Source organism: Hypanus sabinus, chromosome 8, assembly GCF_030144855.1.
Source record: "Hypanus sabinus isolate sHypSab1 chromosome 8, sHypSab1.hap1, whole genome shotgun sequence".
Lineage (NCBI taxonomy): Eukaryota > Metazoa > Chordata > Chondrichthyes > Myliobatiformes > Dasyatidae > Hypanus > Hypanus sabinus.
Genome location: NC_082713.1, coordinates 133,481,438 through 133,504,047, shown reverse-complemented (window position 1 = coordinate 133,504,047; position 22,610 = coordinate 133,481,438). Strand labels below are relative to the sequence as shown.

The 22,610-nt window shown below is 39.7% G+C and overlaps 1 protein-coding gene across 1 annotated transcript in view; it reads right to left on the bottom strand.

Annotated features, from left to right (window-relative positions):
* Positions 1–371: 371 nt before the first annotated feature.
* Positions 372–22,610, bottom strand: part of LOC132397675 (metabotropic glutamate receptor 8-like) — a 381,459-nt gene continuing 359,220 nt past the window's right edge. The window contains exons 10-11 of the mRNA XM_059976443.1: positions 10,730–10,976; positions 372–1,291 (exon numbers count right to left, since the gene is read on the bottom strand). Of these exons, the coding sequence (XP_059832426.1) occupies positions 1,242–1,291; positions 10,730–10,976 (297 nt within the window). The 3' untranslated portion in view covers positions 372–1,241. The remainder of the gene's footprint in view (positions 1,292–10,729; positions 10,977–22,610) is intronic.

Sequence of the window (22,610 nt, the reverse complement as noted above, 5' to 3'; positions counted from 1 at the left end):
ACTGAGCTTCTCATGAGATGAAGTCCAGTAGGTTGGCCAAGAAGCTCCTAGTTTAGAGTTATCACCAATGTGATAGGTTATCCCAGCCAGAAAAAAATATATATTTACACAACTACTTGGATAGACACCATCTTTGTTTTCTCCCTTCTACTTCCCCTGTGAGTAGCTGTGCTGTGGGTGTTTGGGTGGCCTTGGCAGACCTATTCACTGCATTCATAGCACTGTAACTGCAGGATCTATGTCATCATTAAAGCTCCTGGATTCTGACACAAAGAGTGCTATCTACAGTAAATATTAACTTGGACATTCACCAGTTATCCCATATTAACTGAATTGACCAAAGAAGAGGTAAAACAGAAAGGCAGCATTGTTGAGCAAGTAGAGAATGTATAAATTAAATGTCTCCAGGCCCCTCAGTAACTTTCAACTAAAATAACATTGTTTTTCATATTTATGTAAATATACATAACAGTAAGCGTGATAAAACTTAGTTTTACAGAGTTTGAACAGTTTAATACTTTCCCAACCTAAGACCTGTCACGACCTGATTGACAGTGGTGCAGGCTTAAAGGGCTGAAGGACTGTCTCGTGTTGCCAGGCTGTGTGCCCAGGGTCCACCTGGACAGAGTCCAGTCACTCTGGTTGGTGAGGTAATGGAAGGAAATGCAAGTGGGGTTTTCCATCATTCTAGGGAAAGCAAACATGTTATACGCACAAAATTAAAAAAAAATCACACTTGAACCCGCAAACCAAAATATCTTTGAATTTTGCAAAACATTCCTTTATTACAAATAAATCCATCATATAAAATGCTGACATGCTTTGACCCTTGCATTTATTTGATGCCACACAATGCTGTGATCCAGTCGGTTGGTACATACAATGCCCTGTTTATTGCATTACTCAGGGCACAGGAGCCTCTCAGAACTAAGTGGAACTAGGAAAGAATTTGCACAATCACAAAACTTACAATTAGAACAACAGGCATGGGTTCACTCTGGCTCACAATCCTTGCTGACAAAACTGTCAAGCGCACGATGACCCATGTGTGTCTTCCTTGTCACTGGAGCCCGTGTCTTGGAATACACAGGGGGCCATCTCACTCTGCCGAGCTGGGGGCTGCTCTTCCTTCTGCCACCGGCAGGCCGTACTCTCCAGAGCGCTTTCCAAATGATGGGACACGAGGGTCATTTTCACACATGCAGTCCTGTTGGACTACTGCAGGCTCTTCACCGATCAAGTCAGTTTGCATGGTTGCTGTAGCTGATATATGTAGTCTTGGTAGAAGAAGCTGTGGAAAAGAGGTTTGCCAGAAAGGTTAGATCACTCGCAAAAAAGGACAGGCAGCAAATGGGAGGAGGCAGAGGCAAATGGAGATGGAAAGATGAAGAGACTCAGGGTAAAGTATGATCATGCTAGAGAGTGGCAGTGACTGGAAAGAGATAGGATTTATAATGACCTTCAATATTTTGGAAGGAATCAAGGAACAAAAGGACGATTTACATCCCAACATCAATAACCAGAGGACAGGCTCCTGTCTCAGTAGCCAGAAGACACAAATCAACTGTAATTAACTAAAGAATGCTTTGGGCCAGGGGAATGTGAAAAATCTTTTTTCAAAGGACAAAATTGTAATGATTTGAACAGTCTCCTTGAAAATGAAGTGAAGCTGGATTCAATGGCAACTTTCAAAGGGGAAATAGAAAGGATTTGAAATGAGGAAGGATGTGAACTCTTTGGAGAAAGAACAGTGGACTGCACCAAACTGGGAAATACTTCAAGGAGTTAGCACAAGCCAAATAACTGTCGGTACTATATGGTTCTGTAATAAAGAGTAATCATTCAATTTTCACTCTCCTTTCAATCCAACTGTCAAGCTGACAGAACGAGAAAATGTTCCAGTTCTCAGTAATATAATGGTCTCTGTGTTTACTCTTCCACATCTTTCTGCATTGTTCACCATTTGGTAGTCTTATCCTTAGCTCTGGAATGGCCTCAGTAAGTCCCTTTTTCCTCATGAACACACCTGACCTATGAAAGACCAAAATTACAAAAATTGGACTTGCTGCAAATTCTTCCAGACCCTGCCTTCAGGTATACTACTCAAATCTCAAAATCAAGAAACAAATCAGAAATCATTCAGAGGTTAAAGCCATCATCTTCTCCAAACACTCCAAGTAAGGTTCAATATTACAAACCCTGAGCCCCCTCTTGTCAATGTACTACTTTTATTAAACTGCCAATGTTTTTCTCACTGATTAGCAGATTGGATCCCTTCCTCTTCACACCCTGAAACTTCAGGCTGTATTCAGGTCAGTGCTCACTTGCTGTAACAACTCCTAGCACCCACCCTAGCCTTTTCCAGTCTATTTTTCCCAGTCAGTCTTCAGGCAACTGTTGAGGCTAAATACTTGAAACTATTCCTTCTCAAATTACAGAAAATTTAGTTTATGGGCAGTTCATAGGAGTGGAACCCTAACATAACTGGGGACTCGTTTTCCAAACGATCTAATTCCCTTATCATTTTTAGTCATAGATTTATAGAACTGCACAGCATAGAGGCAGGACCTTCAGGCCAACAAGTCCATGCTGACAACAACTACCCAAATTAAGGCCATTTTTTTCTGCCCACAGTCCCATCAACTTCCCCCATTCCCACCTCTGATTCTGTTACTAGGGAGAGTTTACAGCAGCCAGTTAACCTACCAAGACACATATCTTAGGGATATTGGAGGAAGCTGGAGCACATGGAGTAACCCCATATGGTTACAGTTACACTGGAACCCTACACAGCCAGCGTCAGAAGTCAGGTTTGAACCCGGGTCACTGGTGCTGAGAGGCAGCTTCTCTACCAGCTGCACCATCCTACCACTCAGTGTCATTGGCCTTCCTGTCTCATCAGATTTGGCAGGACCCCTAGAGAATGAAATGGAATTAAATTCTCAGGTAAATGATCTTTTATCAAGTAATCTAGTGAAACATCAAGTTTGTTTCTCTCTTCACAGGTACTGCGTGATCAGCTGAATATTGCTGCCTTTATTCCTGTATATGGTAGTTTTTATTTGCTTCTCAGTTGCACTGCCATGTCCTTGCATGGCTGATTGTCAAAGTCTGTTTAATCCTGCTTCTATGAAGCATGTTGTACCATATTGAGAAGGCTATGTCAATCATTATCATTCAAGGTTATGAACAGTCCCAAACTTGTTAAATGCAGTCTTCCCATATTTTTGATGATTATTCTTTGTAATGCATCTCTGACTGAGGGTATCATAAGCAAGACCTGCATTTGTTGCCACCCAGAACTTGTGGGTGATGTGTAACTTGCTCCTTTATATTTCCAGATTAAAGCTGATCTCACAGACCAATGAAGAGACACTTTCCTTCCGTACATCTACAGTGGAGGGTATCCTGACCGGTTGCACCACAGCTTGGTATGGAAACATCAATGCCCAAGAATGGAAAAGCCTACAAAATGTAGTGAATACAGCCCAGTCTACACAGGAAAAGCCCTCCCCACCATTGAGCATATCTACAAGAAGCACTGCCACAAAAAAGCAACATCCACCAACAAGGACTCCCCACCATCCAGCCCATGCTCTTTTCTCATTGTTGCCATGGGAACCAGCATGGATAACTCTGTGAGTGTATTTTACTCAGAGAGTGGTTGGTGCGTGGAATGCACTGCCTGAGTCTGTGGTGGAGGCAGACACACTAGTGAAATTTAGGAGTCTACGAGACAGGTATATGGAGGAATTTAAGGTGGGGGGGTATATATGGGAGGCAGGGTTTAAGGGTCAGCACAACATTGTAGACTGAAGGGCCTGTACTGTACTGTACTATTCTATGTTCTATGTAACTCCACTCACTTCAACACTGAACTGATTCCACAACCTAAGGACTCACTTTCAAGGACTCTACAACTTATGCTCTTGGTATTATTTATTTATCTATCTATCTACTGTTTGTTTATGTATTTTTTTTGTATTTGCACAGTTTGTCTTATTTTGCACATTGGCTGCTTGTCGGTCTTTGTGTGTAGTTTTTCATTCATTCTATTATACTTCTTTGTGCTACTGTGAATGCTTGCAAGAAAGTGAATCTTAGGGTAGTATATGGTGCCCTATGTATACTTTAATAATAAATTTACTTTGAACTTTGGATAGCTCTTTATCTGTCTAATTGTTGTTCTTGGGTTAGTTGATAGGAATGTGAGCAGAACGTATGACAAGGAAAAGTAGTGGGACAACGAGATCTGTAAGCCAGTATGTGGCTTTACTTTGTATCATGAGAAACAATGGAAATTTGTTAATTCTTTTAATATGTTTTAAAATAATGAAGCATGACCATAGCTTAAAAATATTAACACGGAGACTTAAAATTGAATGATAACGAAGAATTTCATTTTTTCACATTCCTCCGAGTCTCCAGCCAATCTCTTTTCAATTCGAGGAAGCAGCACTCTCAGAAAACAACCTTACCAAGAGCACATTCCATCTGCTCACAAACACACGATACAGCGGAGCTCAGTACGACTGCAGTGGAAGTGTATGCAGAGAACCCCATGCATAAGAGTTACCATTTCCCAAGAACAACGTCCCTTTAAGGCATTACATTAAAATTGTAGTTGTTTTGTTAAATGTTGGGTGCAAGTAAAGCAACATTATATTTCCAGTTTGATTTGATGGACTATTGTGGAGAACAACTGAATACATAAATGGATTTAATTGCTCATCAAGAAGTCTTTTGTTTGCTGCTTTGAATGTTTTTTGAAATGTATATTCAATCACTGCTTTAAACCCATCTCCAAATGTAATGACATGGAGTAGAATACTGCCTGAAACTACAGGTCACATTTTAACCCAAGAATCATATTTGAAAAAACATAATTTACATTTGTTTTATTAAATCCTTGTGTTGGAAGTGCTCTCTTTTATTTGTGATACTTAGTATCTTATGCAAGTATAAACCAGGTCTTGCATAATAACATTTCTTTATAGGAGCAGAATATTCGATTAAAGATTTATCGCAGTATTATCACACGAGAAACTAGTTCACAGTCTCAGAATATCATTAAAGCAGATTGTTCAAGTGCAGTCGCTGCTCAAGTGTAAGAAATAAAACTGCTTGTGAGTACAGGAGAGGATTCCACAAACAGTGAGGAACTAACAAACCCTTTAATCACTTTTTTAAAAGATTTTTTTCTTTTCTTTTATTTAGAGATACAGCATGGTAACAGGTCCTTCCGGCCCAACAAGTATGTGCCAACCAAATACATCAAAGTGTCCAATTAGCCCACTAACCCATGTGTCTTTGGAATGCAGGGGGAAACTGCAGCACGCAGAGGAAACCCATGCAGTTACCCTTTTCAATCGCAAGGTTGTAATTCTTGAAATTAAAATCAATAAAGCTGTAGATGCAGGGAATCTGAAATTAAAAGCAAACAGAAAATGCTAGAAACACTTGGCAGGTCAGGTGGCATCCAGGGATAGATTAACAGAGTCAACATTTCAGGTTCAGGACTCTGAAATCTGATGTACAGTCTCAAACCTGAAACATCAACTCTTTCTCTTTTCACAGATGCTGCTTGCCCAGCATTTTCTGCCCTGATTTGAGGAATCATGGAGCATATTCAAGACAAATATCATTAGATTTTTGGATATCAAGGGATCAAAGGAAATGGGGCTAGTGCGCAAAAGTGGCACTGAGGTAAAAGATCAACTATGATTTTATTGAACACCAGAGCAGGCATAAGGTGCTGAATAGCCCTCTCTTGTGTTCTTATTACAGTTCTTTTAGGTCGATCTAAGAAGGAAGAGGGAAACTCAGTCTTAATCTGAATATAAAAACAGCTCTGCCAACAATACAATATTCCTTCACTGATGGATTGATGTATCTGTCTGCTTCATCTGCTGCTGGATCTGGAATGGTGCGTGAACCCAACCACAAGGGTTCTAGTCAGGATATCTTGCTTATCATGAAGTTTGCTATGCCAAACCAAAGGGCTCCTTGAGCATCTAAATATTGAAAATGTATTCTCTCCTATTTTACTAGGTCCCTATTTTTGTTACATTCACAGAGCAAAATTTGAAGGACATTGGTCTTAAGCTAGTTCACTAGTGTTACAAATACAATATATTGCCCTCTTATCATCTTTTCTTATTAGCCAAAGGAAACTGGCTTACAAACTTTAATGTAATTGCATAGTTGAACTCAAAGATTATTGATGAGAAATTGGGAAAAATGTCAGAAGTAAGATTACAACATGTCGCAAAATACTGAGGCGCAATGGGCTGGGACTTGCTGGAAGATGCCAGAGGTTTCACATCGAACTACTGGCATTTCCCAATGTGTTGGCCACCAGGTTCAGGATTCCAGAACAGGCGCCTCAGTTTTACTGTCTGCTTCTCACTCAGGCTCCTCGACAGCGCTGTGACGTTGGACAAAGAGGTGCTGCAGCAGAGAGTCGATACTTCAATTCCCTGGCATCTTTGCTGGGTTAGCCACCTGCAGAACCCGTACCAGGTTGTATTTGGCTTAGCTGTAGGGTTAGATTCTACGGGGAGATCTGGATTCAAGTTTACAAAAGTGGTATTAGTTAATTTACATATTCCAAATTAATTGAGTTTAATTAATCAGTTGCATTATTTTAACAAAAATTAAAATGGTTTATCTTTTTATATTTTACAGTTTTTCGTATTTTTGAATGTCAGATATAGTCAGAGATTCTTTGAATAGTACAGAACAGAAACAAAGCCTTTGCCCCACCTGATCCTATTTACCTGCATTAGATCTGTATCGCACTACTCCCTTCCTACCTAAGGACCTGTCTCAAAGCCTTTTAAATGTTGTAATTGTGTCTACCTCTTCTGCTTCCTCTGGCAGCTCACTTTGGATAATCACCTTTGTCTGTGTGAAAATCATACCACGTCAATCTCCTTCTAATTTCTCCCCTCCCCTCTCACCTTAAACTCACCTCCTGGGAAGAAGATACTGACTAGATATCTTATCTAATCTCCTCCTTATTTTTGTAAACCTCTCTTAAAGTCACTCCTCAGCTTCCGAAATTCCAGTGAGGTTAAGCACAGCCTGTCCAATCTCCCCTTATACCTACAGCCTCCATTCCACCGAATTGGGCATTTTCTCTATTTCTACCTCATCCTTCCTGGTGCATGGAGACCAGAACTGTAAAAAAAAATCATTGAATCTGATCAATGCTTTGCACAACTGCAACACGTTCAATAACCTTTCAAGATGCCTATAGCTTTGACAGCTGCGTAAGCCAGAAAATGAGGTTTAATCAGTTGTCAAAGATATTTTCAGCTATGATGCTCTTTTGCCCCTTCTGCTAGCTGACGGCATTACATGACAAAAGATTACACTACCGTTCTGCATTAGTGGCAGGTTGGCTCTGGAGGATGTACAGAAGTTACTTTCCATCAAATATGGATATTGCAAACAGCAATTTCAGACACCATGTTAAAGAAGGCCTTTTGTAGAAGCTGTCTACAAAATACCTGGGATGTGCAATTGCTCAAAACATATGAAGGGAAAAAAAAGCACTGGACCACAGTGAACTACCTTAGAGTGAAAATGTAAAGCTCTTGAATTGAAGCATATTAACACATTCTACTTACTTTTGCAACACATTCTCACTGAGTTAAAGTATCAGAAACAAAAGACCTGTTTATGAACTTTAGGAAGGAGGCAGTGCACATGTTCCTATTCAGCTGTGCTGAGGTAGAGAGGGTTAAGAGCTTCAGGTTCTTTGGAGTGCACATTACCAGCAGCTTGATGTGATCCAAGCACGTAGGTGCCACAGCTAAGAAAGTGAACCAGTGCCTCTATTTCCCCAGGAGCAGAAATTTGGCATGTCTCTGTTGACCCTCACAAGTTCTTTTTAGATACACCACAGAAAGCATCCTATCCATATGCATCGCAGCTTGCTGTGACAACTGTAATTGACCACAGCTACAAAAGAAATTGAAGTGAGTTGTGGACCCAGCTCAGTCTTTCACAAACACCAGGCTCTCTCTGCATCTCCCCTTACCTCTGCAAGGCAGCCAGCATAATCAAAGCACCTGCCCACCCTGAACATTTCTCTCTTCTCCCTTCTTCCATTAGGTGTAAGATTCAAAAGCCTGAATATACGTACCGATCTTAAGGACAGCTTCTACAACTCATGTTCTCAGTAACACACACAAAATGCTGGTGGAACGCAGCAGGCCAGGCAGCATCTATAGGAAGAAATACAGTCGATGTTTCAGGCCGAGACCCTTCGTCAGGACACAGTCAGGACAAGTCCTGATGAAGGGTCTCAGCCCGAAACGTCGACAGTGTTGTGTTCTACCAGCCTGCTGTGTGTGTTGCTTGAACTTCCAGCATCTGCAGATTTCCTCGTGTTTGTGTCATGTTCTCAGGATTAATTTTATTTGCAGTTTCCTCTTTAGCACAGTTTTTAGTAAAATTCTATGATAAATGCCTGTAAATGCCTTCAAGAAAATGATTCTCAAGGTAGTAATGGTGACATATACCTACTTTGATAATAAATTACTTTCAACTCTGATCCATGCAGTCATCGAAACACCCACACATCCCCCAAATCACCTTTGCTCTGCCCAAGATATCTATCCCTTATCTGAATGGGCACTAAGGCTGTGAATGGTCTGTGATAGACCGGGCTGTATCATCAGATTCTGTAGCCTTTGCTGCTTTTGTACCAGGCCACGGTGCAACCATTCGCAAACTGTAAGAAGATCCACTTCAGGACTAAGTGACTGCAGTGTGCATGAGCCTCTGAATGCACTGCCAGCGAGCACTGGTTTTCACTGCTGCACCAAATATCTGACATCTCCGCTGTCTAATATATTGAAGGAGGACTTTCAGCACATTGACTGTAGCATTTCAATAATGCTTCCCAGAAAACTCAATATCAGAACAACTGCAGCCCTGCTATTGATGCCCTCACCTCAAGGGTGAATTTTTAAAGTATTTGCTACAATTAAAATGAAATTTGATGATACAATTAATGGTTTTACAATGAATTTCAATTATCAGGTCAGCTCTGTAATAGGAAATTGTTTTGGTTTTACTTATTCAGAAGAGTGAATGAGTACAAGATGAAAGAAGAATTGAAGCATCTTAAAGCTTTGTTAATGCTATCAACTTTTAATGACACAATTACAGCAGCCCATTCCAGAAATATGCTGAATGTTTCACATAATTATGTAAAAGATCACCATGCACAACTAGGAAGAGCTATCAGTCAGGAATCTAATATCACATCCAACAATGAAAAAGAAGCTTAACTCCTTCATGAATATAATCAGAAACTCAAATTGTATTACAACATTTAGATTACTCCCTATACTTTGAATTATTCGTCTAGCAAGGATGCATGGTAGTAGTATCTTTTATTTTCAGTAACCCATGCAACATATTCCAGATGAGTACTGAACACTGCTTTGAAAATCTATTCCATTCGAGTAGCTGAGGAGCAGTCTCTACCCCATTACTTCTGTTTGATGGGATGTGGTACACTTCTTGAAAAGAGAGACAGGATACCCATAACATCATAAGTCATGGGAACAGATTCAGGCTATTCAGCCCATCAAGTATACTCCACCATTCCATTATGGATGAGTTATTATCCTTCTCTACTCCATTCTCCTGCCTTCCACCCCTAACCCTTGATGCCCCAATGAATCAAGAAAATCCAAATCCTGTCCAGCTTTTGTTTCCATTAAAGAGAGTAAGGGTCTTGGTGTGGAAACAGAGACCAAGTCAATTTTTCAGATCAATGACCTTCCATCAGAATTGTTTAAAGTTTTGTATTTCTTTCATAAGCAACATGGTGAGGCTCTTTCAGGGTGAATGAACTTATTTGAGCAGAATGATCTCTTAAAACAACACGGATCTTGTGAATTTTCCAGAACTTTTCTGCTCTTTTGTGAATCTGTGCAAACAATGAAACGTTGTGACAATTGCTAACACTCTTCGATCAATATTGGAAATTTGATATAAATGCCATTTATATCAGCTATGAAAAATGCCTACTGACAAAATTGCTGCAGAAAAAGACCATTCACCTGTTATAATTAGAAAGGAATCAAAAGTGAAAGATTGCGTCTAAAGGTTTTAACAAACCTGTTGTAATTTTGATCGATGATCATTGATCAGAAGCATTAACTTCATTCTCCCTCCATTGGTTCTGCCTGACCTGCTGAGATTTTTCATCATACTTTAAATGGAAGATTTATTAGCTCAGAAGAACAAACAACGTTCCCCTAAAGTGGCCAGAAATGCTTGATTATTCTCAGCTCTCCATGATATCACCTAGAACAAACGGTTGACTACCTAATTATGAATTAATAAAAGCTAATGGAAACTTGTTAGTAGCAAAACATTTAATAATGAGTGATTATAATAATCCAATATGTATTTCTTTCAATTTGTTTGTTGCCTTTTTATCACAAAGCAGCTTTCACCACTGTGACATATTGTAAAGCTCACGGATAAGTTTGGTTCAGTCTGTAAACTGTGCGCACTGTAGCAATCTGGGGACATGCAGAAGACAACATGATAGCTTTCATCTTCTGTTATACTTCTGAAAAATAAAAATGGCTTGCAACCAATAACTAAATACAATAAAATCCCAGTGATAGAAAGATATAAGAGCTCTCTATGTGTGTTCATTTAATTCAAGCCAGTGCATAATGAAAATTTCACTTACTGTTTGTTTCTAGGCTTTCACAGAGTTCAGTTTTGACCTCTCCATTTGGTCTGTCACTTGCTTTTTGTGACAGTTTGCTTGACATTGTGGCTGCCGTCACCACTGCCTTGAAGCTACGCTTGCGTTTTTGCACGTTCTGTTCTGGATGGAAGATGATAATGTACACCTTAGGCATGTACAGCATGCCTAGGGATACTGAAGCACTTAAACTCATGGAAATAGTAAGGGTTGTTGTCTGAATGTACATCTGTGAAAGGAAAAGAATAGGAATTTTAATTGAAGGTCAAGACCACTGACTTCTACAGATCAAATTACAAATGTATTGCTTCTATCAAACAGAGTGTAAAATGATTGAACAGCGGAAGGATGTGATGCATGAAGAATTTAATTTGTTCATGCAACAGGGGAAAAATCACATTATTTTTTGGTAGATGTTTAAAAGCTAATTCTGTACCATATCAATGTTAAATAAGCCAAGTTTGAATTTGCACTGATGGCGAACAAACATTTAATGGATAAGATTCCTATGACCATTATTTTATTTGCAAATGGATTTCATATCTGATCAAATCAAAGCAACAAACACATGAACTGTTTTCCATCATTATAAATAATGACTAGAAGACTACTATTGGTCACTTCTGCTTCATTTCTGTAACTAACTTTTAACCACACTGATCCAAAATTACAGAGTACTCATTTTAATCCAATCTTTTTATCTGGCAACAACATAGCACTCAAAATCCAAAAATGTAGCCCTGCTCTGAGGGAACTACAATCCAGTAGAAGTTTGAAAACAAATTTTGTTACAGATGGTAATTGGGCTTCTGTCTATTTCCACTTCTAATTACAGTGTTCAATCAGTAAAAGCAAAGTGTGGATGTTTATTACTAGTTATTGAGTAAATGCCTCATCACTGCATCAAGGAAAGGGATTTCTGATAAATTTTACCAATAGGCAATGTCAGGAGGGCTCTTCAGCAGAGCAAAAGAAGCCACGTCCAGACAAAATAACCTTCTCCACATTCCAGTCCTGAACACATTAATAATCCACTGGGAGAGCCCAGAATATAACTCTTCCACCAACATCCTGCAGTGCAGTCCATTTACATTAAACATGATACATACATAATGTTTCCCTTTATCTTACATGGCTTAAGACATATGCTTTTGATGAGTGGAACTTGCCTCAAGCAACTGAGGCCACTCCACAAAATGCACCTTTCTCAGATCAGATCAGCGTAGGACATTGTTTGGGATCTAGGATGCTCTGGACCGCTTCTTGACATTGATGCAGGGAAGAGGCAATATAGTGCAGGTATGCCATTTCTGCATGCAACCCTACTCAGATTTCTTTGCCACTCCTCAATAACAGAGTGCAGGCTTATCAGAGACATGAATTTTACTTGGGGAATCAAATGCAATCAGTGCAAGAAGAACATAAGCAGCTGTGGCATGAGTTTAGATATTGTATTATCATGTCATCCACTGCAGAGATCTGAGAGTTTTTATGGAGAAAGCCTGAACCATTCTGTAGATGGGATTGAATTTACCTTGACCTCATTGATAAAGAGCACATATTACCAGCTTCTTTTTTTGATGAAACATGGTGGTATGTGCAATATCAGCAGCTGCCATACTAGGGTGACTTACCCTTGAAACATCAAGTACGTTATGAGCATTAAATAAGAATTTTTTGTTCCCCACCGTGCTACTCTCTTGACATGCGGAAAAACTGAGAATGGTGTCCACAAGGTGAACTGACAAGCTTGAGAAGATGATAATGCACCAGTCTTCTGGCATTCAAAGCTCTCAGTCACCAAAGAGTTGGCTCCAAGATGAAGAGTGAAGACAGCAGGAACCAATCCTAGTGATTCAAACTCTGGCAGTGCATCCGCTTTGGGCTTGGTGGTTGAAACAGTGACCAAGAGCTCTGACTGCCAGCAGAATGGTGCATCATCATCTGCCCCATCCCGGAAAGGTTGCTTTGTGTACATGACATTCACTCTTCATTTTGGAGACAACTCTTTGCCCAATCCAAACAGCATGATGGATGAGCTGGGTGACGGGTCAGAGGCCATGCCTCTGTTCCCAAAATGAGGTTGGTTGTGCCTCATGGAAGAGAGCATGAGGCGCATCCAACCTCACTTTGCCTGAACGAGTCTGATCATGTGCTGCATCCCCTATTCCTGCAGCAATCTGACCATGACCAGCATCGTTGCTCAATAAGGACAGAGAACTGCCCACATGTGGCACTTCTCTTCTCCATGAGCACATCAAAACGTCACCCTTCCTGCCGCTGCTCCTTTGTAGCAGGGACCAGACCTCCAGCTGAAAGATGGGAGGGCACAGAAGCAAGTCGATTTTATGTGCCCTCTGCAACAGCTGTTGACGGGACTGTTGCTAAGCCCTTGCAAAGAAGCACTCTTGCCTCAAAAAGAATGTCTTGGTTTTGTGGCATTCTACAGTCTCTTGCAAGAGCATGTGCTCTTCCACTCTCCTTGTTAACTCATTCTTTGGGCCAGGCAGGCCTGACGATGTGCTAACTACCCATACCAGACTTGTCGCAAGAGCCTCCCAATCACCTCATCCCAAATATCGTAGACCACCCCAGCATTCAGATTCCTCGTCCTGATGTCACATTGCAGTCCTTAATTGCCTGGTCTTAATCTCTCTGACCAACACTCATCCGTCATTTTGCCAGTGACTGAGCAGCTGCTGTGATGTGCCAGTGATCCACCTCTTTTCCTCCTGCATCCCTTTCTGCTCTTCCTGTTCTATCGGCAAACAGGAGTGCCTGTACTCTTACTCTGCAAAGGCAAAACAGGCAGAGGTTGGACTGGCGAGCTGCAGCAGGGGCAGCTTTATGGTGGAGTATCAGTGCATGAGGTGGTGTGTGTGCTGATGGCCAACTGAATGAAAGGGGATGTAGCAATTACTATTAGCGAGCATGCTTGGGGCATCACACTTGTGATGGAGGTAGTAGGTGGCTGGTGACCTTTCCACCCAACAAATGCAGGATGGTCACCTCTGTTGGTGTGAGGTGCCATACGGGTGAAGGTCCCCCTCCAATGTGGTGGCCTTTGCTGAAGTTGAGGAGAAGAAGGGTAATTTGTGTGCTTTCATATTTTCTTTGGAGGCATGACCTGGGTGTGGGTGGTAGCTGCCAATGGTGAGGTGAGAGCTGAGGGTGCTGCCAGATAGGGTGAGGTGTGGGGGAACTGTGGGACTGACAATTTGAATGTTATTTGAATGAGTTTCATGGCGTCCCTCCTTCTAGCCTGCGCCATTTGCCACTCTGGTTGAATTTGAAATTCACTTTCTTTCCTTCCGTCACCTCCCTCCCCTCCACCCTGCAGCATTATCATGCATTCCTCTGTCTGGTTTTAAGAGCTGATGAGTTTCTGTGATTAGTGCACAGCAGAGAAAAGGCAACTAGCTAAACCAGGTGAGTCCTATCAGAAAATACACAGATCCTGTATTACCTTCTGTTACCAGCTGAAAAGCTTGCTGCTGCCAATTTCAACGTCTTTATTGACAATGTCATGATTCCTTGAGGGGGAACCAAATGGTCATTAGAGCTGTACAAAAGATAAACCCCAGTTTCTAAACAATAGAATTCGCTCCATTGCTTTGGTGAAATTTGGACTCATAAACCATTTAGTGATCTGACAATAAGTTGCTTGGATACAGAGCTATTGCTTCTAAATATCTTCTTCAGATTATAACTGGAATGAAAAAGCATGCCTCTTAGTGAAAAATAAATATACATCATTCATAAAGCTATGTTGTAATTTACATTGTCTGCACTGACTAGTTCTAATAAATGTACATGCCTAGAAGTAGATGTAAATGAAGTAATAAGATAGATCCTCCATTGTAAAATCTATGAAGAGTCAGTTAACAACTGTTCTAACGACCAGAATATAGCCAAGCTCACATGACTGACAATGCAATTTTATATATACTAATTCCCCCAGAGTTTAGCTCACTAAACAGTCTAACCTAAACGAGTTGAGCTTAGCTTCCAAAAGATACCCTCACCCACCCCTTGTCAGGAATGACGTTATCCTACAAGAGCAAGAAAGCTACCACAGCGATTCAATCATTTGGCCTGAATGGGACAATTTAGAATTTACTATGTTGTGAATGGCTGTGTAGTAGTTGTATTATATAGTATACTATGTATATAAGCTGAGATGCATTCATAGTGAGTTGAAGCAAGGAAGAGTGTAGTGCATTTAATATTTCAGTAATGTTTGAGTAATATTGTAAATATATTGTTTGATTAAGCATTCTTTTTTGTTTACATTGGATTTCAAGTTATATGTAAATGGCAGATGTCATTACATCGCTACATCACTTAGGCGACGTCCACACTAGACCGGATAATTTTGAAAACGTTGATTCGTGTAAAAACGATAGGTGTCCACGGCGTTTCTGAAAATACCTCCATCCACATTAAAACAGGTATTTGGGCAAATCTCCTCCTACTGGCGTGTGCAGGACAAATCTACAGAAAACAAGTGACTTGTTTGGTATTGAATTGCGCCGTAAAAGACTTGGTGCAAGTTTGTCCAGTTACAGACTAGAAAAACTTAAAAGGAAATTGCCAAACGACAGACAGCTGTTGGCTGTTTTGCAGGAGGACTTAAAACTAAAAAAACAAATACTGGAGCATATGGAGGCAACTGACAGACAGTTCACAGACAGTATTGGAAACATTTCCTACAGCCGTGGTCTCTTCACCGATGAAAGGGATGACAGCTACAACTAAATGCACTAAGGCTTGTTACTGGGCAAAAGTGAAATTTGCTGTTACCTGATTTGTTTGCCTTTACTTTTGCCATGTCCTTCTGTATTATTTTGCTGTATTTAACATGTGCAATAAAATGAGTTACTGGGGCAAAATGATTTTATTTTTACCTAACAGCCCAATGTAACATTGTATGGAAATACGAGATAACACTGATGCAGACATGTTTTATACATTTAACAAGGTGCTTTATTAATGTATAGCTTGTGCAACATTCAATAAATGCAATTGTCACTACTTCCAAGATGTCATTTTTAAGTAGTAGCTTGCTTATGTTTGGCAGAGATGTGAAAATATTAAGGCCAAAAAAGGAAAATTGTAAGTTTCACTTTTACTCAGGTAAAAATAAAATCATTTTTGCCCAGTAACTCATTTTATTGCACATGTTAAATACAGCAAAATAATACAGAAGGACATGGCAAAAGTAAAGGCAAACAAATCAGGTAACAGCAAATTTCACTTTTGCCCAGTAACAAGCCTTAGTGCATTTAGTTGTAGCTGTCATCCCTTTCATCGGTGAAGAGACCACGGCTGTAGGAAATGTTTCCAATACTGTCTGTGAACTGTCTGTCAGTTGCCTCCATATGCTCCAGTATTTGTTTTTTTAGTTTTAAGTCCTCCTGCAAAACAGCCAACAGCTGTCTGTCGTTTGGCAATTTCCTTTTAAGTTTTTCTAGTCTGTAACTGGACAAACTTGCACCAAGTCTTTTACGGCGCAATTCAATACCAAACAAGTCACTTGTTTTCTGTAGATTTGTCCTGCACACGCCCAGTAGGAGGAGATTTGCCCAAATACCTGTTTTAATGTGGATGGAGGTATTTTCAGAAACGCCGTGGACACCTATCGTTTTTACACGAATCAAACGTTTTCAAAATTATCCGGTCTAGTGTGGACATAGCCTTAAGACTCATTATTCTTGCCTTTGTGCTTTTGTTTTCAATTACTTTCATGTTTTGGAGTTATAAAACAGCAAAATCATCTAAATCCGTACATTCCTCAGGTAAACATCAAGTTAATCACCCATTTAGTGTAAGGATTAAATAAGATATTTTTTAGCAGAAGGAATGCAAAGCATAAGCACAGATTGATGTAATTCCAAATGTTGAAATACTCACACATTTTTAGATAAGATTTTGCCTGTAGCTATATGATATCACTGCATACAGCAGTGTAAATAAGCAATAACGTGTAGATGTTAGGAGCCGATTCAACTTCCCACAAATCAAGCAAGAAATACCTCCAGCATTCTAGATTTTCATTTTCTCTCATGTCTTTAACAATTTCCAGCCCAACTTGTTGGAGAAATTTTTTTGTGGCATATTGTAAAAAATTCTGGTTCGGGGGAAACTGAATCCATTGGTAGGTGTGATATGAATTGGAAAGAAAATGACAAAGAAGCATATAAGAAATGAGAACATCTGCAGATGCTGGAAATCCACGCAGCACACAGGTAATGCTGGAGGAACTCATCAGGGCAGGCAGCATCTACAGAAAAGAGTATAGTCAACGTTTCAGGCCTACAGCTTTTGGCAGGAAATTTATTAGGCCCTGTTAATGTTGAGAACTCTACAACAGCTTTCCAGCACTAGACACAATTTAAAACAACAGGAAGGAAACAGCAGGGTTCATTGACACATATTTCCATTGCTGTTTATTCATGTTAGTTTTCTATTAGCTAAAATTAAAGTGATTGGCATCATGAAATTTTCTAGGTTTTCAATCAATAGAAGCGTTCTTCAGTACCAACTTTAAGGTCTTAGTAGATTTAGAATGGTTTATTCCAAGCTATCTTTTAAAAAATCTATTCCAAATTACATCTTCTAGTTGAAAGATGAGCACTGATGTGCTTCTAAATATGCCGATGGCGGAGCTGAGATTTTATCCAAATCAACCTGTAAAACTGAAAATTTGTGGTAACTAGCCTTTATGCTTGGGTGCTAATCTGTAGGGACTGAACAGAAAGAAGTTAAATTGCATAAGGCATCATACAAACAGATAATGCATACAGCTAGTTTATGGCAAAATTAATGTTCATTGTCCAATAAGTTAATAAAACTATACAAGAGAATTCGAATTTATGGTCCTAATTTTCCAGAGAAATGTCAACAGTTTTGTGTGAAGCTCCCTGTATGGCTATTAGGAGACGGAGAGAGCTGGGTGAAATTCCTGACGGGTTCTCATTGGCATTTTCTCAACTGAACTCCTTGTCCTCAGCATAGCAACTAGTTAGGTGGGTAGGGGGTGCTGTGAAGTAAGGGCTGCTTGCAAAGAATGGACCGACGTTGCTTTATTCGAACAGAGCAGAAGGTCTGGAGAGTGGGGAAAGCAGTGAATCCAGTATAAATCAAGGATAAATCAAGGATGGATTGGGACTTGAGCTGCAGTGACTGGAACCAAACTGCTACAGTTCCCTCTCAGCTGCTGTATGTATTATTTGCTCCAAGTGCAATTTCTAAATTCTTCATTCTGAGCTTTTCCAAAGCCACAATCTGAACAGGTATGAGGACATCATTTCTCCTGTGGATGTTTGTAAACCGCACACAGTCGTATCTCAATCATAGAGCCATCAGACTGATTAATCCACGTTGATACAATTGTATTTTTATGCTATATCGATCGTCCTGTTGTACATACTATTTATTACAAATTACTATAAATTGTACATTGCACATATGGACAGAGATGTAGCGTAAAGATCTTTACTCCTCATCTTATGTGAAGGATATAAGTAATAGTCAATTCGATTCAACCAGCATGAAAACGGACCCTCTGGTGTAATTTATCTGTGCTGACTGTGTTGAGCAATGATCTAGTCCCAGGTGCCCCTGTTTAGCACATGGAGGGAAATGGAGTTGATATTTCAGTTTGAGACTTTTCACCTATCTCTTCCTTCTCAATGGCCTCTCACGCTAATCTTTTGCCAGTTTTTTCAACTGTTCATCCTATCGAGGAAAATTTGGGAAAGAAAGTGATAATGAAACGCCTTTCAGGACCTCCGAATGCACATAACATAGAATGTAATTCCTTCTGAAGTGTCAAGAAGGTGATCCCATAAACGATAATAGGACAAATAATTCCATTATCTGGTTGGCTGAGGGATAAATGTTTACCAGGCACAACTTTTTCAAATAGAATTTCAAAAGGGATGTGTGAGTGATTTTTATACACAGAGAGTGTTGGGTGCCTGGAGTACTGTGCCTATGGTGTGGTGGAGGAAAATTCAATCGGGACATTCAAGGTCCTCTTGGCAAGGCACGTGAACATGCACGAAATGGAAAGGTATAGACACTGTGTGGACAAAAGAGATTAACTGGTTATTTAATTGAGGGCTGGTGTCATCCATCTTGTAAAGACACTGCCCAGAAGGCAGCAATGGCAAACCACTTCAGTAGAAAATTTGTCAAGAAGAATCATGGTGAGGGGATCATGATGACCCATGTCATACAACATGGCACATAATGATGAGACTGAAATGAATCTGGTATTACATTGCATTTCAGCCTGGTTTTTACTGCTCTTGGGTGTAGAACTGGCTTTTTAGCTCTCTACTTCCAGCCATAATCTTCCAAATCAGAAGTCTGAGCTCTAACAACTGACTCAGGGTTGTGGCTCCAAAAGCAACTGTAATATCATGATTGCCTTCAGACTATTTTGTAAATACAGCAATTTTCAAAGTTGGGTTGCCAGAAAGCATTAGCAGGATAAATAGCACAGTTGAAATGATGAGTCTTGTGAATTGTTCCAAAGCAAGCATGATTAGAGCAAAGCGGCAAACACAATCTTTCAGAAACAGCTGGATGGTCTTCTGTTCTTCCATAAAATGGACAGTTGCTGGCATGGAACTGTTCCACCTCTGGCTAAAATATGCCGCTAATTGCCACATTGCAATAAAATAGCACAGGGAGTACAAAAAACAAGACAAACACAAATTTGTGCAAATTGCACTGTTATTAACAGTGAAGCACCACATGCAATCATTTTTCATGAAAGAAATGAAGCACATAGGTCACTTTAAAATCATTGAAAGCATGGAGATTATGCTATGATATGCTCCATAGATTACCCAAATACTGAATAAAATTGTGCAAATATCACCATTATAATGTAGGTTTTATTACCTTTAACCACTTTTGCTAAAATATAATGTAAAACTCTGCCCTGTGTAATAAAGGGTCAAGGCTCTCCTCATAGTACTTGACTGCCCGCCTTCCTGCATGGAAGAGTCTCCAAGCATCTGTCTGCTACTGTCAATATTTGTGCACTTGACCTGCTTCCAGTCTCACGGCTAAGTGTATCTCATCCCTCTTGATATTCTGACATTTGTCATTGTGACAAATCTCCTCTGTTTGCCCTCTTTCTTCATTTTCATATCGGGTTTGTGCCACGTTTTCTCCAGCCACCCTCTCTTTAAAAAATAAAACTTGTCAGAGTTAAATTTGAAGATTAATCAATTGCATTTGTGATTTCTAAATGACAATAAACTGAATCTGAATTTGATTATTGGTTAGACGAATTTCAGTCCACTGAATGCTTGACCAGTCAGATTACTAGAGTAATATAGTCAAATAACTATAGTAATTCAAACAGAAAAATATCAGAAATACGCAACAGGTTAAATAGCTCCTGTGGAAAGTGAAAGAGATTTAATGATTCAGATGAAAGATCTTTCATCTTTCTCTCTCTACAGATGCTGCCTGACCTGCTGAGAGTTTCCTTTATTTTCTGGCATTATTTCAGATGTTTAGCATCTTCATAGTTTTGGTTTTTAAAACAAGTTATTTTTTCACTAATAATAAATATAGATAATTACAAAAATGAAGTTTGAGGCTGTATTGTTTTCAAATGGTATTCACCTATTAAATTTAATTTTGTTTCTAAGATACCATGACATCATTTTATGAATTTAAGATGCTTTCTGTGGTCATAGAGAAGTTCTCCTGGTACTTGGGATGTAAAACTAGATCTTACTTGATGAGAGACTTTGAAGTAGTTAGGCCACCCATGCAGTAAGTTATCTTGAAAAACAATGAATCAAATGGAGAAACGCCACAGGTTGAATGGGAGGAAAAAAATCGTTGATGTTTCCAATCAAAACTGAGAATGAAGAAGCAAGATAGCAGGCATAAAGCGGAGGAGGAGCATGGTGAGAAAGGAGTTCTTGCAAAAAAGCTGTTTTACTGGCTTCATTTGTGAGTCACTGTTGATCTGCAGGCACTCACTGTCAACTCAGATACAACTCCCTAGAAATGACTTAACTTTCAGAACACTAAGTATGGGTGGCATGCATTTGAAAACTATTATCAGGTATCACGTAGAACTTAAAAGGACCTGCAAGCAACTTAATGTTTCCATTTCCTCTGACTAAAAACTCTCATCTCTCATTTTTTTTTCATTTCTTTCCAGTCAACAGAAATCTCATCAGCTTTGGGCAGAACCCTGGTGTGGAGACAACTCACAAGCTGAGCTCAGTGGTGACCAGTTACTCATTTAACGTTAGTGACTATTATGCTACAGTGCCCTTCATTGTTCAAAGATTACTGAATTATACTCAGTGTCTTCATCTGACTGACTCCAGTTCAAGTCCGAAAGGTGAAAGGTCAAGGTGTTTACCCCATTATGACACCCAGTGGCTGTAAAGTCTGTTTAGTTAAAATAAAATCAATGCCCAGAGAAAAATATATTTTAATTCTACTTTTGAAACTTTAAATTAAATTTTGTGTGCTTATCCACAAGCATTTTCCATGATGACAAGAGGAACTGTACTTATAAGCAGCTGAATTAATTTACAGTGTCAGTCTGGTCTGTGCTGTTCTTAAAAGATAGACTTCCACAGCTAATCCTATAATCCCTACAGCTGGCACGTTACTTATAATGGTAATTTTGATACATTTTTATTAAGGACTATATCTTCCAGTGGGTTGTATAAATAGTGAATACATTATATACTGGTACTTATATATAGTTCTTACTCCTAAAAGGCAAGGGTGTAAATTGCCAAAACAAAAGCTGTGACCAACCAAGGAGGAATGAACAGCAAAAGTCAAAAGCATAATAAAATGAAAACTTTAAACTGAAATGTTGAAAGTATTACAAATACTGTAACAATACAGCACTCAGATTTCTCAATATTAAAGTACAGAACCACAACGTTGGAAAATCAAACATCATTCCATGATTTATCAAACACAGAAGAGGGAAACATAAGAACTATAAATCATCTCTGGTTAGAAAATTATCAAGGTCTGAAGTTATGGACAAGAGAACAAAGAGCTTTACAATTATCAGTCAAGAACTTAAGGAATAGTAGGAGGCACTGCTTCACCATTGATGAAGACCATGGTTGGTTTGAATGAACTAAATGCCTGGACTTCCACAGCCATCTGAATAGGAGAACTCCAATGTCCACATTTGAAGTAATCTGAACTCATTGAAGTCTCTGTTAGTCTCCTCCTTATTCTTAAACTATTCCACTTGGTCCTAGAATCTCAATGAGCAGAAACACCCTTCCTACAACCAGACTTCCAAGTCTTTGAGAATTTTCTAAGTTTTGATGAGATCACTTTACATCCTCATAAACTCTAAAGAACACATGCCTAGTCCATTCAGACTCTCTCCTATTTGGCATATTGCAACTAGCCTGACAAATCCTCACTACACTCCCTCTGTGGCAAAGACACCCTTTCTCTGTCATGACACAAGTGTGCCACAAGGCTGTATGCTTAGACCGCTGCTCTATTCACTTCATACTTAGGACTGCAAGGCTAAGCACAGCTCCAATGTCAAATTTGGTTTGCTGGTGGCACCACTGCTGTTGGCTGAATTGGGGGTGATGATAAATCAGCATAGAGGAGGGAGATTGAAAATCCAACTGAGTTGTGCCCTAACAAGACCAAGGAGATGATTACTGACTTCAGGAGGAGGAAACAGAAAGTCCATGCGCCAGTCCTCATTGGAGGATCAGAGGTGAAAAGGGTCATCAATTTTCAATTCGTCAGTGTTATCATTTCAGAGGATCTGTCCTGGGTCTAGCATGTAAGTATCATCAAGAAGAAAGCATGGCAGTGC